Raw genomic sequence first — 17,363 nt, 5'->3', positions numbered from 1 at the left:
AATTTCAGTCTACGTCCTTCAGGTCCAGGAACACTCCAAGATTATGGGGAGATAGATGGTGCTTGAGCGATCATCATTCTATTGAGGACCCATGTCTCTGCTCTATCAGGACAGCATATTCCCCGCTTCTTAGGATAGTCTATTTTAAAATACTACTTGTACTCCACTACATTGTGAGAAGCTGTTCTTTTAAGTTACTTGCTTCAGTTACACATTGCATTCTACAGAGAGATCTTATATTAAAACATTGCCCTCAAGATTCTGTTGTTATAGATATTATACAAATTACTTATTCTTGAGATGCAATTCTTTATTTGTATTAATTTTGGACACAGTTTCATCAACAGAAATGGCAGAAAATTGATCTGAAAGTTTAACATGTAACAGGATATCAACAACTTAAAATCAGACTATGTAAAAAGTCTAAAAAATATTTCAACTCCTGTGGTTACAAGTAACACCGGAGATTGCTAGAACTGAAAGAGATGAGAGAGAGAATCTCTGTTGATTCAGTAGGTTTACTTTGATTATTTCCACATTTATAGTCAGCCAATTTCCCTGACTGTGTGGGTCTTTCATAATAGTCATAGAATCATAGAAGTGTAGGACTGGAAGGGACCTCAAGAGGTCTTCTAGTTCAGTCCCCTTCACTCATGGAAGAACTAAGTATTATCTAGACCATCCCTGACAGGTGTTTTTCTAACTTGCTCTTAAAAATCTCTAATGACGGAGATTCCACAACCTCCCTAGTCAATTTATTCCAGTGCTCAATTACCCTGACAGTTAGGAAATTTTTCCTAATGTTCAACCTAAATCACCCTTGCTGCAATTTAAGCCCATTGTTTCTTGTCCTATCTTCAGAGGTTAAAGAGAACAACTTTTCTCTCTCCTCCTTGTAACAACCTTTTATGTATTTGAAAACTGTTATCATGTCCCCCCTCAGTCTTCTCTTCTCTAGACTAAACAAACCAAATTTTTTCAATCTTCCCTCGTAGGTCATGTTTTCTAGACCTTTAATCATTTTTGTTGCTCTTCTCTGGGTTTTCTCCAATTTGTCCACATCTTTCCTGAAATGTGATGCCCAGAACGGGACACAATACGCCGGCTGAGGCCTAATCAGCATGGAGTAGAGCATAATTACTTCTTGTGTCTTGCTTACAACACTCCTGCTAATACATCCCAGCATGATGTTTGCTTTTTTTGCAACGGTGTTACACTGTTGACTCATATTTAGCTTGTGATTCATTAGGACACCCAGATTCCTTTCGGCAGTACTCCTTCCTAGGCAGTCATTTCCCATTTTGTATGTGTGCAACTGATTGTTCCTTCCTAAGTGGAATACTTTGCATTTGTCCTTATTGAATTTCATCCTATTTCCTTCAGACCATTTCTCCAGTTTGTTCTGATCATTGTAAATTTTAATCCTATTCGCCAAAGCACTCCCGGCTTGGTATCATCCACAAACTTTATCAGTATACTCTCTATGCCATTATCTAAATAATTGATGAAGATATTGTACAGAACCTGACCCAGAACTGATCCCTGTGGGACCCCACTCGATATGCCCTTCCACAAGTGACTGTGAACCACTGATAACTACTTTCTACGAATGGTTTTCCAACTAGTTATGCACCCATTTTATAGAAGCTCCATCTAGGTTGTATTTCCTTAGTTTGTTTGAGATGGTCATGTGAGACAGTAACAAAAGCTTTACTGAAGTTAAAATATACCACATCTACTGCTCTCTCCCTCCCCGCATCCACAAGACTTGTTACCCTGTCAAAGAAAGCTACTAGCTTGGTTTGACAGGATTTGTTCTTGACAAATCCATGCTGATTGTTACTTACCACCTTATTATCTTCTAGGTGTTTGCAAATTGATTGCTTAATTATTTGCTCCATTATCTTTCCGGGTACTGAAGTTAAGCTGACTGGTCTGTAATTCCCCAGGTTGTCGTTATTCCCCTTTTTATAGATTGGTACTATACTTCCCATTTTCTAGTCCTCCATAATCTCTCCCATCTTCCATGACTTTTCGAAGATAATTGCTAATGGCTCAGATATCTCCTCAGTCAGCTTGAGTATTCTAGGATGTATTTCATCAGGCCCTGGTGACTTAAAGACCTCTAACTTTTCTAAGTAATTTTTAACTTGTTCTTTCCCTATTTTAGCCTCGGATCCTACCTCATTTTCACCGGCATTCACTATGTTAAGCATCCAATCGCTACTAACCTTTTTGGTTGTAAGAAGCTCTTTGTTTACCAATGTACTAGCATACCAGAATCTACTCACTGGAATGGCTTAAGAAAATGGCATTTTAGTACTAAAGTCTCTCTTCAGTGGGGCTCATTATAGGGGCAGAAGTCCCTCCATGTGGAGGTCATTGCAGGATCAAGGCCTAAGAAATCACTCTAAAAACTGGGTATTGAATACCAGAGTATAGAACAGTATCTATTTTTTTAATAAAATAACCAACACTATTATAGAAACAGCCATCACAGCCTTTAGAGTATGAAAAACAAGCAATTGTCACTCTCACTAAAACCCATGAAGAGCTGAGATGAAATGTGACTGTGTATGTATAAAATATATTGTTTTCCTGCCCTTTATATATATATAATAAAAGGAAAGACTCCTTACTAATGGTAAAGCAGCGAGAAAATGGAAAAAAACAAAGATTTAAAAAGTTCCCCAGGATATCCTTGTGACAACATAGTCAACTTTCTGTAAAATAGCAATATAATTTTATATCTTGCATACATTAAAAGCCTCTTTGAGAAGAGAGAAATCTTTTGCAAGAAGGTACATTTCTTACAGTTGACCAGCAGGTGGCATTGTACCATTAATGGATTTATGCTGTTGACTGGCTGGCACCCTCCTTTGGCTTACTTTAGATAAGATCTACAGAGTGGAGAAGAGCTTTGTTGTAATTATTTGCATAACAAGAACTGTACTTTCAAGCTTTGTGAGTTGTAGAGCGTTCTAGCATGGTATATATGGTTAAATGTGGAAAGTCCCTTAGCTCCTTGGTAGATCTACTTTAATAAAGTTCAGGCTGAAATAAATAACACAATAACAAAGCTATCTGCAGATACTTAAAAGTAGTTCCTATATTATACTTTGATTAATAGCCAACCCAAATCTTTGCTGTCCACCCATGATAAGTCAGTTTTTCTTTCTTTGAACTATAAGGGAAATGACGATGACTTATAATTCATTCCTCATAAACTCAGCACCATTAAGAGTAAAAAATGTGGATTTGTTTTTGGCCAAGATTAATGAACTATAAATAACAAATGTGTTTAACTAACAAATTATGAGGCCACAGATGAGAATTTTCACTGCATTAACTCTGAAATGCATAATGTTTTCTTACAATCCCCTTTTTACATTATTTTTTGTTTTCTAAATAGTCTTAAAATGTGCTAAGCTGCTGATGTTTAAATAAAATGTAAAGTTGTCACCAGATCATGATGACAATGATTCACTTCTGTTTAAAGTCCTTTGCTCTCAGTGCCCCCTGAGAACTCTTATCGCATATTTGTTCAAAAAACAACCACCCCCCCCCCCAACACACAACCTATTATCCACCCCCTCCCCATGCTTTATAATATCAGCAGAGTAACTTTTTTATCTCTTGGTTAATGTGCCTTGGTATTTTGAGGGGGGAAAAATTCCAGTAACAGATTCAATTTACAAGGACAGAAACTTGAGCAAATGCCAAGCTAGCAGGGGGGCCATTATTCTGCTCTATAAATACGTTTGAAAAAGAAACACACACACACACCTGTGAATCAACATGTTTTGGTCAAAGTGAGGGGAAAGCAAGATAGATAATTTTTTGAAATGCAAATGATCACCTTCTGTTATTTAAGTACAGTTTTTGCCCACTTTGTGATCTTAGATTTGCCTAAGAGTCATTTCCATTTAAATAATGCAGTAATCGTATTACACTCTTGGTAGGACATAGATAACCACAAGTTTGTAAAACTAAAACTGGAACTTTTAAAAGACCCTAGCCATTGTTTGTTTATATCTGTGAAAAAGGCAAAACATGAATGGCTGCAGCCATATCAAGAGCATCTGGAGCCAGACCTGATCAAGATTAGGTCTCATTGAGAAAGCAAAAACAAGTCGTTTTGGTATATTTTGTATCTCTGAATTCTAAAGCAAAGTGCAGCAGAAAAAATCTACGGCTTTAACACGTGAATGTGCATCTTGTGCCCCACCCCCCCATACTGCAGGGTGTATTGATTTATTTTAAATCAAGGCGATTTAAAATCATGATTTAAATCACCAAGTGGGAAGCCTCGATTTAAATAATCTATTTTAATCAACTTTTCCATTTGAACTTCACTTATTTTCTAAAGAAAGGTGCATTGTTACTGGTTGACATAACCATTAAAAAGTCAATTTACAATTAAATCGAGCCTTTACAGTAGATTTGGCACACCTTTTTCCTACCAAGTGATGTCATACATGATGGTGTTTCCTGGAGTCAGAGGCCAGGCCCCAACGCCTGTGATGACTTTTCCAGTCAGTGTCTTGCACCAGTAGCACAGCCCCTGGGGCCCCCCACAGGATCAGGCCCTTAATACAGTATATGATCTATTGTGCCATATTTATAAAGCTTGACCTCAAAAGTTAAGATTTTTTCCCCCTTGTTTGATTCTTTCTTTATAAATTGTAATTCAAAGTTTTTGATAGTCTCCTGGATTCAGAATATTTATCTTTTTATTTTAATGTTTTCAGAGATTTAGGCCTTACCATATTTTATAATGATTTTATAATGATTTCAGGTTTTATTTGAATCAGGTTTTTTTTTAAAAAAATAAAAGCTTATTATTATAATTTAAAGTACAAAATAAAAAAAAATCTGATTTAAATAAAAAATAAATGATTGATTTTTTTTTTTATCCACCTGGCCATACTGTATATGTCAAACATCCAAATCCCCCAGCTAGTTAGAAGGGAAAAGTCCTATCTACTTAGGGTGACCAGACAGCAAATGTGAAAAATTGGGACAGGGGGTGGGGGGTTATAGGAGCCTATATAAGAAAAAGACCCAAAAATTGGGACTGTCCCTATAAAATCGGGACATCTGGTCACCCTATATCTAGTCCAGAGGTCTAGATTTCACAATTGAAACATTGTAGATGAAATGTGATGGGCTTTTCTGAACAAATAAGAAAATCCAATACCACTTTTTAGCTACAGGATTGCAGTATGTAAACTTACGATTCACCTCAGATATCACCCCACCATACAAGGATGGCATTTTTTTCATTGGTATATCACAGCTGAGAAATCTAGCCCTCTGATAATGCAATGGTAATGAGAGAACAGATGAGTTATGAAGTCCCATTTCTCCCACCTGCTCTTTTTTTCCTCTAACAGTGAATCTTGAACAAGCTGAGTGTGTAGAAAGACAGATACATAGTTGAGATTTTCAAGACAGCAAGGAGATCTAACTACATAATTTCCATCAATTTTTCTTGAAGGAAATACAGTCCTAGTCACATACCCTCATGTTTTGATGACTTCACAAGACACTTGATGTGATCAGGATCCCATGTGCATGCTATATTCTCTGTATATGGATGCACACAAGTATATCAGTATATTTGGTTTGATCTAAACCAGTAATTAGTGTATACTATACAAAGCCTACCCAAATCAAAGATTTGTAGATACAAATTTTAGTCCAAAAAAAGCCCAAATTGCTTCATACCACAAGTTGATATCCATGCTCCCAGATGTGAAATGACAGCTTCTCTTCTGCTCTTAGACAATTTTCTATAAGAAAGAAACATGCGGCTGATGGTTGGAAGCACACAATATTAAAAAAAGTCAAAAATATCAGCAACATTGGTCTTTATGGCATGATGTTTATTTGCTGGACAAATATATCCCACCCCATGTTACCAATTACCTGAAGCCTTGTGTATCTGTATATATAACTTCCAGTGTGAGGTTGCTGATATTAAGTACTACTGTTCTGTAGTCTAGCCATTTCATTTGGAGTAGATTGTTTAAGAAAGTAGATTAAAATATAATTGACCCCTAGAAATCAAAGGGAGGGTTGGTCTAATGGTTATAGTGAGAGACTAAACTCCCATGGGTTCTATTTCTGGCTTTGTCATTCACTTGCTGTGTGAACTTTTATATACTGGTGTGATCCTAAATACAAAGGAGAAAGCATTATGACCAAATCACTTATGTGATGTGGTATTTAGTTACTGTATCTTATGAGATCTTGGCTGACCGAATCTGTGTGGAGTAAATTGGCTTTGGTTCCTTTTATCTGGTTCTTTGCAAATGCTCCTTTACATTTATAATACTAAATTAAAATGCAAAACTTTTAAATTAGGACTATAAGGCAAATAGATTGTCTGAACTCTAAGGGCTATACATGGCAGCAGAGAATGGTAAACACCATGTCTATCATTTTCAGGGGGTTGTGCTTGTCCGTCCCCGTTCCTCCCACCCCCCCATCCGTCCTCCTTAATGGATTTGGCTGGGTACCACAGTGGCACCTGATGGTAATTCAGACTGGAGTTTTGGATTCTGAGTTTTGGTTTCTGGCCAATGGAAGAACTATGCTAGATGTTACAATATTTCCACTAGAAATGCAGTATAAATGAAAAGGACTCCTCAAAACTTGAAATAATTATTATGATCAATCAACCAAAAGTCAAATGGTATCTTTTTTTTTTAAGCTTAGGAGAAACCTCTCAGTACAAAACTCCAGAGCTTCTGAATATTAGGTTAAGCAATACCTCTACTTACTTTCAGAAATCAACTTATTTTCATGTGTACTAACTTCAGGACTTGTGCCTGAACTAATTCAAATGTCATCTTTTGGGAATTAGTTTCTCCTGGAAAACTTGACTGAATTTTGTTCCAGGTAATTGAAAGACAAGGAGACCTGGCCTAAATTGCATCGTGACTGCAAGTCCACTGGACTGCCTCTGAACCCAGTATCTTTTGTTCCAAAATCTAGCACTGCACTGCTCAACAGATCTTATGGTCAGCTCCAGATCAGGTGCATTTGGGAGAAAAAATTTTCCTGTGCCTTTTTGTATAAAACTTTTTGAGATCTTTTAGCATGAAGAGTGGTATTTCAATGTAAGGTATTATACCATTATTGTATGCATTTTATAAAGGACAACAGGCAAAGTGCATCTTGGTTACGATATTAATAACTGTGTAAAGGATTTGGTTCCAAAATAGATTAGTTTGGGCTCCCCTTTCTACTCTAGAACTGGCTTGCACGTTTGCAAAATAAATTGAAAATAAATAAACAACTCTATCAGCTGCATATCAGGAAGGAAGGTACCACTATGTATAATATAAATGTTCAGATAAATACTGGGGGGAGGTAGGAAGGAAAGAAGGCCTTTCAGTCAAGACCAGCCACTATATCAGAAGAATAGCACTGAACCTCTTCACAGAAGCTGTTTATGTGCACCATCTGTCTCTGAGTGAAAGTGGTTAGCATTTCGCAAAGCTTGTCTTAGCAATAGGTGTTGCAGGTAAAGTATTTCTGTGCAGGAATTTAGCACTGTTGTGCTGCATTACCTGATTCTGGCTGTCCCGTGGATATGGTTTATGTGGAAAAGAAAGCAGCTCTTTCCCTTTAGTCAAGTTACATTAAGGTTGGATGAACTACTGATTTGTTCACCCTATCATCTTTTCCCGTTGAAAGGATCTTGTGATCTTGTATAGTGTTAATCCTAGAAAACACTAGCACCTGTGTCCGTGTCCGAATGTGAATAGGGTCCTCAATTTAAAGGTTGATAAAGGACTGGCACAAATATGCCAAAGTTATTCACTAAGTTCTTATAGGCACTACCATTTATTGTCTAAATTACTTTGCTGATGGATAGAGATGAAAATGTTTTCTTAGTGAGGGCAGATATTGTGGTTCACATTTAGTGCAATATTAAAGCTTTGAAAAGCATATGCACTGTGTGGTATTACATTAGCTGGCTTCTGTGTATGACTTGAAAGCTCTTCATAATCTTTTTTCTAAATTTTCCCATGGAGTGTAGTTGAGATAAAAATGCAGTAATATTGACATGACATTCTGAACTTATTACTATCAATGTATTGCATCAAAAGTAATGTGACCTGCTCAAAGTAACGGAATGTAAACAGCATTTGTTTATATGTAGCATTTTCAATGACTTTTTAAGGAAAACATCTTACTTTGATTTTGAAAGTGAAAACAGTGGGGGGTGGGAAGGCAAAGCAGCACCTAAGGAGGTACGGGTGGTGGTGGAATGGGAGGAAAGTAAAGCTAATTTCAATGTTGATTAGTACCTATGGATACTTTACCTAGGTGGCTTTTACACTTAACATTTTGGTTTTGGTGACTAATCATTTAGACTCTATAAACCACGTGAACAATCTTGCCAGAACCCTCAGTGCAAGTTGAACCTTGTATTTGGCGGCTGTTTCTATTTATCCTAATTATATCATTTTAATGGTGTTTGGGGATGAAAGCGACAGGAGGATTTGGTGTCTGAATGTTGTGGCTCACATAGGTAAGAGACTGGAAATGATACAACTCTCCATTTATAATTTGACAGTTTTCTAATGGTTAGACTTCAGGCCTTGGAGTCGGAAGAACTGGGTTCTTGTCCCCACTTTGCCACTTAATCAATCTCTGTTTCAGCTTGACCTTCTGCAAAATGAGTGAATTAGTACGTAACCACCTCTTGTAAATAGCTCTGAGGTTCTCTGGTAGAGCTTGATTCTGGGCTTGATTCTGCAAATAACCCATCAGAGTCTGTTACTACCAAGGATTGTATTGCTTTAACTATCCTAGTAAATTTTCTAGTGTAGATAGTGTGTTAGTTAAAGAAATACTGCCCCGTGTGTGTGGTACTGGAGAATGTAAAAAAGGAGCTGTATTAAGGGAGTCCTGCAAGGGCTGAGCATCTTCAAGTTGCATTGCAGCTAATGGGAATGGGAGTGCTCGTCACTCCACATCTTGCAGGATTGGGCTCTCAATGTTTCTGTGTGTCAGGTGGAGAGCTGTAGTCACTGTTCTGCTCTCCCCTGCTACAGGAATCTGATGCATTTGTAGTTCTTCTTCTGCCATCTTCATTTTAATCTGCATAAAAGGATACACAGTAATTTTTTCTAAACTGGCATAATGTGTTTCATAGCAACTGCCATGTGACTGTATACTAATCAATGCTCTGTGTTTGGAATCTGGGGTGGATTTTGACACTAAAGCAATTTTAGTGCAGCTATTGAATTTTTGATAGTCAAAATTAAGATTTTCTTTTTCCTGCAGTCTATTATGCCTCCTGTTTTAAAGCAGACAGCTTGGTTGGTTTTTGTTTGTTTGTTTGTTTGTTTGTTTGTTTTTTAACATGACTTTCAGTCAAGGCCAGGTGCTTTCTTTTTGCTATCACCATGGGTGTGCAACTGCGTATGATGTGAGTATACACAGGCCACACTGCTCTCTGGTGTCTGCTGTCTCCTGAGCATAGAGAATAACGAAATAGTCTGGATGGCTGGTGGGTATTAGGCATGGGAGCTTTTACCATGTAGGTAGGTAGTTGATTTGAATCTGGTCCAGTTGGTAGCAACTTTCAGTTACTAAATTCTGATGGCTGTTGAATAGCCTCTGTGAAATCCTGCATGAGCACAGTGGGCTGGACTAGATGACCTCTTGAGGTTCCTTCCAGCCCTACATTTCTATGATTCCATGAAATGAGTTTATGGTCTTAGTCCAGTTTCCAGTGGACTCGTGTCCTCCTCTTAAAGTGACATCCTCCTTGGCAACCTCCAAGATCAAGGATTGGTTATGAGATAACTGAACTATCCTTTCACCTTCTAGAACAGAACTGAGATATTGCAGTGGTCCTGTCATGCCTGGATTGCAGGGCTGGCCCTAGACCAAATGGCACCCCAGGCGAAGAGCATCTTTGGTGCCCACCCCTCCATTTGTTAAACTTTTGAATACCTTATTTTTTATCGAATTTGTGGCTCATTTCATGACTTTGATGCACGATTTGCATGCATGATTTATCCCTGTCATGTAAGAAGATAAATTTGCATGCTAGGATCTGTAAATCTGTATTTATTCATGCCATATATAAGCGAATAAAGACAAATTCAGTGCCCCCGCCACCCTCTCCCCCCAAGCCCAGCACCTAAGGCGGTTGCCTGGGTCACCTGTCCCTAAATCCAGCCCTGATGGACTGTACCTAATTGATGGAGAAATGGATTTCAGTCTTAAGAATGTTTAATCGGTCCCCTTTCACCAGCCCTAAATTCACTAAACAAATTTTGTTGTACAAGGAAACATTGCAGTCCAGTGGAGAGGAATCCTTGCCCATGTGCCTACTGGTATTGAAACTGTCCGTACTGTGCAAGTCATGAGGAAATAATAAATCTGCATCGAAAAATGCAGCCTGCGATAGGTGGCTAAAGGGCTCAGGAGCATGCAGGCATAACGAAAGCTCTGTAGTACTTAGTGTATGCGCAATCGTCATTAAATAGTCACCTTGTAAATCAATATTAATTTTGAAGGTGAAACTGACTTTTCAATCTTAATCTAAATGTCTCGTGTTCAGAGGTTGGAGCTATTCTAGAAGAGACAGAAGCTTGTGATTGGTGGAGTCTAGGTGCCATTCTCTTCGAACTCCTCACTGGAAAGGTAGGCACTGGTGCAGGTATGCAATCAAACAAACATGGAGGCACCATCCTTCCAGAAGCAATTGTGCCTGAGCATGCTTTTATTACTATTTCCCCCTCGTCTGTGTTCTTCAGACCTGAGCTGCATAGACTTGCTTGGCTTGCACAGGATCAGAAGAACAGTGCAGGTTTTTCAGGGATTCAAACTTGTTCAAGCTTCAGCACAAAAACTTGGTAAAGTTGTATTTACCATTTTGCAATTTTGAGGTTAATAATAATAATAAAAAAGCCACGATTATTCTTTAATAATCCTTCCCTACCTTTTTCAATGCATATGTCCAGCATTTGTACACTAATACAAATGTTAGTGCTGAAGCTATTGGATATCAGTCCAGGGAGCAGTATAGATCTACATATGTGGTACTGACATGAATTCTGGTTTGAGCTGGGTCTGCAGTGAAATGTCGATTATTTAATCAATTTCTATATAGATTGACCACCCTGTCAGTAAAATGGATTTCACCTCCTCCCCTCTTATTGCTTGTTCTCATATGGCCCAGTTTGACATCTCTCCTGCATATGTTCTAATGCATGCATATACTAGGATCAATAATTTTAAAGTATAATGTATGAGGTTAATGTGCTTAAGTGATGATATGTAGTTAGTCCATACAGAAGCAGGTGGTAGAAACAGACATTACTGCTTATTTGGGAAAACTACTCAGTATTCTAAAAAATGAGTATCTGACCAAATCAGATTTGTTGGGGGACTTGGACAGTCGTAGCAGTTTCATTTTGAACAAAATCCAAGAATCCAGTTGACCAAAAGCAGGAGAAAGATGAAGTCTGGGGGGAGAGGAAGAGGTTTAAAATATAAATTGTATAAAAACATAAAAAGAAAAGGAGTATTTGTGGCACCTTAGAGACTAACCAATTTATTTGAGCCTAAGCTTTCGTGAGCTACAGCTCACTTCATCGGATGTAGCTCACGAAAGCTTATGCTCAAATAAATTGGTTAGTCTCTAAGGTGCCACAAGTACTCCTTTTCTTTTTGCGAATACAGACTAACACGGCTGTTACTCTGAAACCTATAAAAACATAGTTCCAGGAGAACTTCAAGTACCTTCATATTATACTCTGAGGTTTGCTTTTTATTCGTCAGAGGATTGCTCTAAGTACAGTGTTTGCATCAGTGTGCACCTATACTATCTTTGTATTATGTTGGTTAAGAAGCGTTCCTGATTGATTGTTTCAGACTCTGGCTGAGTGTCATCCAGCAGGAATAAACACTCACGCTTCTTTGAACATGCCAGATCACGTATCCAAAGAGGCCAGATCACTCATTCAGCAGGTAATTTAATAGGGAATGTATTTTACATACGTAAGCATACATATATATACAAACGTTTCTAACTGCTGTAGCAGTGAAATAACCTAACTATAAAAAGCTGACTGCAGGGTTGTAGGCAGCCCTCTTGTCATTGCTTATGAATTTTGCATGAATATATTGTTACATCTGGAAATTCTGACTTCTGATGCCAGACTTCTGAGTAGAGGACTAAGTTTAACATTGACTTCAAAGGGAGAAAAGTTAAGCCAATGCTGAGTGCTTTTGAAAATCGTCTTGTGGTATACGACCATTTTAGGAGGTTTGTCCTAAATCCATCCAAAGTGTTTCCATGAACATTTTGATTCAATCCAAAAATACGAATACCAATATAGCAAGCTACCTTTAGACACTAAATAATCCATAACTTACTGTTATGTTAACCATACCTATCACATTGCTATAGTTGAAAATGTGTGACTACTCTCCATGAAGGAAGAGAACTTCAAGGCATCCCTTAAGGATGGACGACAAGTGTAATTTAAAGTGTGAATAATCTGGCTTTTGCAACAGAAAGATAATTTTTAATACATCGTCCATTAGAGGATTGAAGCAAAGGGGTGCTGGCTTGAAAGAAAATACACAGCCTTCCAGGTCGATGTGTCTTGTATTAAAGTTTTTTAAACATTGAGGGAAAGGACAAGACTTGCTGTTTTCTAGCTCTCCGTGTTAGGTGGTCATAACTGATAACACAAGATGCTGAAATATGCTTATGCATGAACAGCATAGAATTGTAATGAATGCACTTCTCCTTTCTCTCCTCCTTACGTGTTCATTAATTTCAAACAAAACATGGGAACCTACCATAGGTATGACTGACTCCATTTGCACAGGGTAAATTATATATGGTGGTTTTGTAGTTTAGACTTTGGATGAAGAGCATCTGGCTTAAAGGCTAAACATCACTTAGGAACTCAGTCTTGATTTGAACACAGTTGAAACCCAAGGAAAGAGACTTAAAACTTGACCATCTAAAGGAACCAATGGCAGACTGATTTCTGTATCTTTCTACTAAGCCACTGATTTATGGTCAGTCAGTCATTGTAATACGGCACCAATTCCAGTGCCAGTCTTGCACCCACAGGTGTCATGTTACTAAAGCGTGTGAGAAATGGATGAACAATGCACAGTGAAGGAAATATCTCACGTATGCTTGTAGAGCTGGAGACTTACTAGGTGCTGTAGTCCACTTCTCTCTGACAGTGTAAGGATTGGTCTCTGTTGTAAATTTACTTGTGTTTTTGTCTGGTCCACTTGTAAATCTACTAAACAGCGGAGTGTCTACCATTTACAGTTTGAAGTGACACACAGATATATAGTATAGCCTTCACTTTCAGGCAACTTCAAACTGATAACAAGATCGTATCTGTTGGGGTCATAGCTCAGATTAAGTCCTCATGTGCAGTCTGGTGACTTATAGGATGGAGGTTCAGCTCCATAGGCTAGTAAATCAAACCTCTGTTGTGTGACTATCCAAGGAAACTACCATTCATTGTTGAGGAAGCCTTGTCAGGAAAAGGAAGGGTCTCTTGGCATGGTTAGCAATTTGTCATTGTGGCTTTCCTCTTCCACCCCCAAACAGGTTACGCAGGTCAGGACATCACAAAATAGCTTTCAGGGATCAGTATGCAGCTACATGGAAAACCATACCAAGTTTTGTCTCATGGCATACAGCTTCCAGTGCTGATAACTTCACTGCCTTCTTCATCTAGCCAACACCATGTCCTTCACTTAGGAGAAAACAGATTTTTTTTTTCTATTTTTTTGTTTTGTTTTGTTAAACAAATAAGCTAAGGTTCTTAGTTTATATTTAATTGGTATTTTGTCCTCAAGATTTTTCTTTAGATACTTCCAAGTTTCACTGGCCAATAACATTTGCACAAATTTTTTAAGAAAAAAAGATATCTGGTATAACTTATGATGCATTTATTTTCCAAGAGTAAAGTTTTTGTCCTGGAATACAGAACTTCAGAACATAAAATTTGTTGTGCTTACTTTCCCACCTGATGTTGCTTGTTACGTTTCAGGGGAAGGCAGCATAACAGTGACTGCATCTGCTTGTCTGCTGGCTTGTGTAAATTCTCACAGTAATGCAGTTTGCTCCCTGAGTTATGTTTCGGGAATGAAGTTAGATTATTTTAAATGGCAGAATCAACTTAAAATGTACAAATTAATATTCTTATGGGTTTGTGCTTTTTTTGATTCTCAGGTGTAGGCATTTGAATGCATTGAGATTAGAATTCACAGTACCCCTTCATGACAAGTATGAGAAGAAACTATGTCATTAATTTATATTCTGAAGAAAGGCAAAAACTAAATTTATGCCCTGGAACTGTGTATTTTTAATATAAAAACAATCTCCAAGTCTACAAACTCTTTTCATGGCTCTTTATCAGACTATTTGAAGTTCTGCCTTAACATTCCCTTTAAAGTTACCGTTCTGCATTAAACTCAGTAGGGATAAATATTATGCTTTCCTTTCCACATGGATACAGCCTGTTTTCAATATGCTGTCTTGTTTGGAGATTGTAACTCAAGCAAAGAAGCTGTTTAGTTTTAGCAGTTTTCCATTAAACTATTGCACCAGTTTTCTCCAACATCTCAATTTTAAATTTGGATTTAATGACAACACTGTAGACTCCCTTATTCGTTATAATCATTTTGTGGAAATACTCTTTTCAGGAGATAAAAACCATTCGTAACAGTACCGTGTTCTAGGGCAGTAGAGACAGAATCATGGAACTTAAAGAAACCTCTATGTTGCCATCATCTGTGGCATTACGTTAATGCCAAGGTGTCGAAAGAGTGACCATAGGCTAAATACAACCAACAGAGTTCTACAATGCAATCCATGGCTGCCATTCTCTTAGCATGTAATGTTCCAAAGCATTGCATGCTAGGATCTTTAGTCTCAGCAGGCTGTAACTCCATGTCCAGTAAGGGGGTCTTCAATGAGCTGAGCTTTATATATGTTTGGTGTTAAAGGCTGTACCTTACTCTTAGATCTTGCTGTGACTCTTTAAGAAGCAGTACTCACTTTTACTAACTGAATTGTATGGTGTGTTTTTAAGCTTTTGCAGTTTAACCCTGTGGAGCGTCTTGGTGCTGGAGTTGCAGGTGTTGAAGACATCAAATCTCATCCATTTTTTGCCCCTGTAGATTGGGCAGATCTTTTGAGATGAAAGGAACTATGGCTTTATGAACATGCTCAGGTCTTCTGATGGACGAATTTCTCTGGCACAGAAGCACCTCTGACTTGTCATCGTATAAGGTGTATTGAATCGCTTGGACAATATGAATAAAGGAGATGGGAGTAATCATGCAAAAAGCAAATATTTTTAACACAAATCACTGAATGGACAGGGTACTAGTTTATTTTTATTGCGAGTGGCTGCTATATGTAAACCTTCTCACCAAAGGTGTGCTCTGTGTTGAAACTGTTGGGTAAGCATGTCTAGCTCTGCCAGCTTATGAATTAAGTAGAAACAGGACCTCACTACAGGTGCTTCATCAGATGACAGAAGTGCATAACTTTCTAGTCCACGACAGCAGAAAGTAGGGCCTTTTATAATGTCAACAGACTATGTCCCTGTGCTAGATGCAATTGTGGGGGAAAAGGATCAAATAATTTATTAATGGTATATGCAGAACAAAATACTAAAAGTGCTTTATGCAAAACTTGGCCTATAAAACAAAAATATGTATCCATGGAAAAAAATAAGAAAGCTGTTGCATCATACTGTGGAATGTGTCTTGAAAGTGGCTGCATATCATTTCAAATAGTGGAAAGAGGTGTCCGCATTGTGCTTTCTCGGTTAGCAATGTCTGTGCAGAACTCTCTCTCCATAACGTTGGATGAGTTTCATGTTTAAGTCACTACAAAAAAGGGAAGTCGTTTTTCCTCAGCCAGGTAAATACTGCTTTACTAACTGAATAAGGACCAAGGAAACATGATGCTAAATAAATGTATGGATATAAAAATGAGACTCTTCTCTCTTAATTGGAGCTACCGCAGTTTCAATTAATGAACTCTTCCTTGGCGTGTTCTCCTCTTAATCTCTCCCTCTTCAGGACCCCATTGCCCACACTCTTCTTCCTGATTAATCTTCTGGAGTCTTACTTCTTAATGATCCCAACAATATGAGTGGCTTGGCCCACTCTCATGATCTGTTTCCAGGTGCAGAAGAACCAGGGGACTTGTCGGTCCCAATTGAGCGAGCAACAACTAAGCAAACTCTGGGTGGGAATTGGATTGAGACAATTGGCTGAACTGTTTGGTGAGTAGTGGGATCTGAGGGAGGGAATGGAGAGAAGGGAGCTAAGAACTGAAGAGTATTTAGTGCCTTAGTTTTGCTTTTTTTTTTATTACAGCTCCCCAACTATGCCAGTCCGTGTTCCTGATGTGTACGTAAATACAGTATAGACAGATTCTTTTACAGATAATGTATTTGTATTTGTATTTGTTTTTAAATGTCCCTTTACCCTAGTTTTATCCGGAGAACAAAGGGCAAATCCCTTTGCGAAAGAGAGGCTTCAGCAATCATTACTGTATTTAAAAAAAATATTTTTTTGCTCCTATTTGTATTTTAGCAACATATTTTATGGGCACTCCCAAAAGTGCATCTGCACAGTCTCCATCTGTTAGACACGAGGTCTGTGTATTAAAATAAAGTGGAAAAGGAAAATACTTCACTTAAACAAAGGAAATCTGGAAACTTTTTTTCCTTTTTAAATTATTCCACTCACCTCTTTTTTTTTTTTTTTTTTTTTTCCCTTCTTGTGATCAGAACTCCAGCAGAGGGGCTGCAACAACAGGGCAGGTTGTAACCAGGTCACCAGTATCATTGCCTATGGAGTGCTGTCCAAGATGACATCACTCTCAGAAATTGCATTTCAACCTACCACCCTCTGGCTTCATAACAGGAACTCCCTCAGGTGAGCCACAGGAACAACTTCCTGTGCCGAGCTGGTAGGAAATCTCTAATGCTCAGACCAAGCTGTTGCAGAGCTTCCTTCCAGCAGTGCCCTAGCTGTGACTTTGGAAGGAGATCTCTTTGCTCAAGTGAATCCTCCCTTCCCTCAGCCACCTGACTCAATCCCTGGGGCTCTCTATACGGTAACACTATCAGATAAATATGGTCTGTTGGCTTATTCCATTGTGGTAGTTTGCCAGTAACTTTTTAAAAACACTTTTCTTGTTGTCTTGGTAATTTAAAGATACCAGTCTAGCCTAGTTCTAACCACTCAGCTTGTGTCTTATGTGCAGTTTGCCATCAAGGGCAAGGCAAAATGATATGTAAACACAGCCTGAAATCCAAAAA

General features: G+C 38.2%; 1 protein-coding gene across 7 annotated transcripts in view; it reads left to right on the top strand.

Moving 5' to 3' along the window:
- The window catches only part of RPS6KC1 (ribosomal protein S6 kinase C1), a 117,166-nt gene extending 101,143 nt beyond the window's left edge, over nt 1-16,023 (top strand). For all 7 annotated transcript variants that reach the window (XM_043543669.1, XM_043543667.1, XM_043543666.1 and 4 more), the window contains 3 exons: nt 10,595-10,677; nt 11,911-12,006; nt 15,114-16,023. In XM_043543669.1, coding sequence (XP_043399604.1) covers nt 10,595-10,677; nt 11,911-12,006; nt 15,114-15,224 — 290 coding nt within the window. In that variant the 3' untranslated portion in view covers nt 15,225-16,023. The remainder of the gene's footprint in view (nt 1-10,594; nt 10,678-11,910; nt 12,007-15,113) is intronic.
- The last annotated feature ends 1,340 nt before the right edge of the window (nt 16,024-17,363 follow it).

The sequence above is a fragment of the Chelonia mydas genome, chromosome 3 (assembly GCF_015237465.2).
Source record: "Chelonia mydas isolate rCheMyd1 chromosome 3, rCheMyd1.pri.v2, whole genome shotgun sequence".
Taxonomy (NCBI): Eukaryota; Metazoa; Chordata; order Testudines; family Cheloniidae; genus Chelonia; species Chelonia mydas.
Note: the sequence above shows the minus strand (reverse complement) of the source record. Positions and strands in the feature narration are given on the sequence as shown.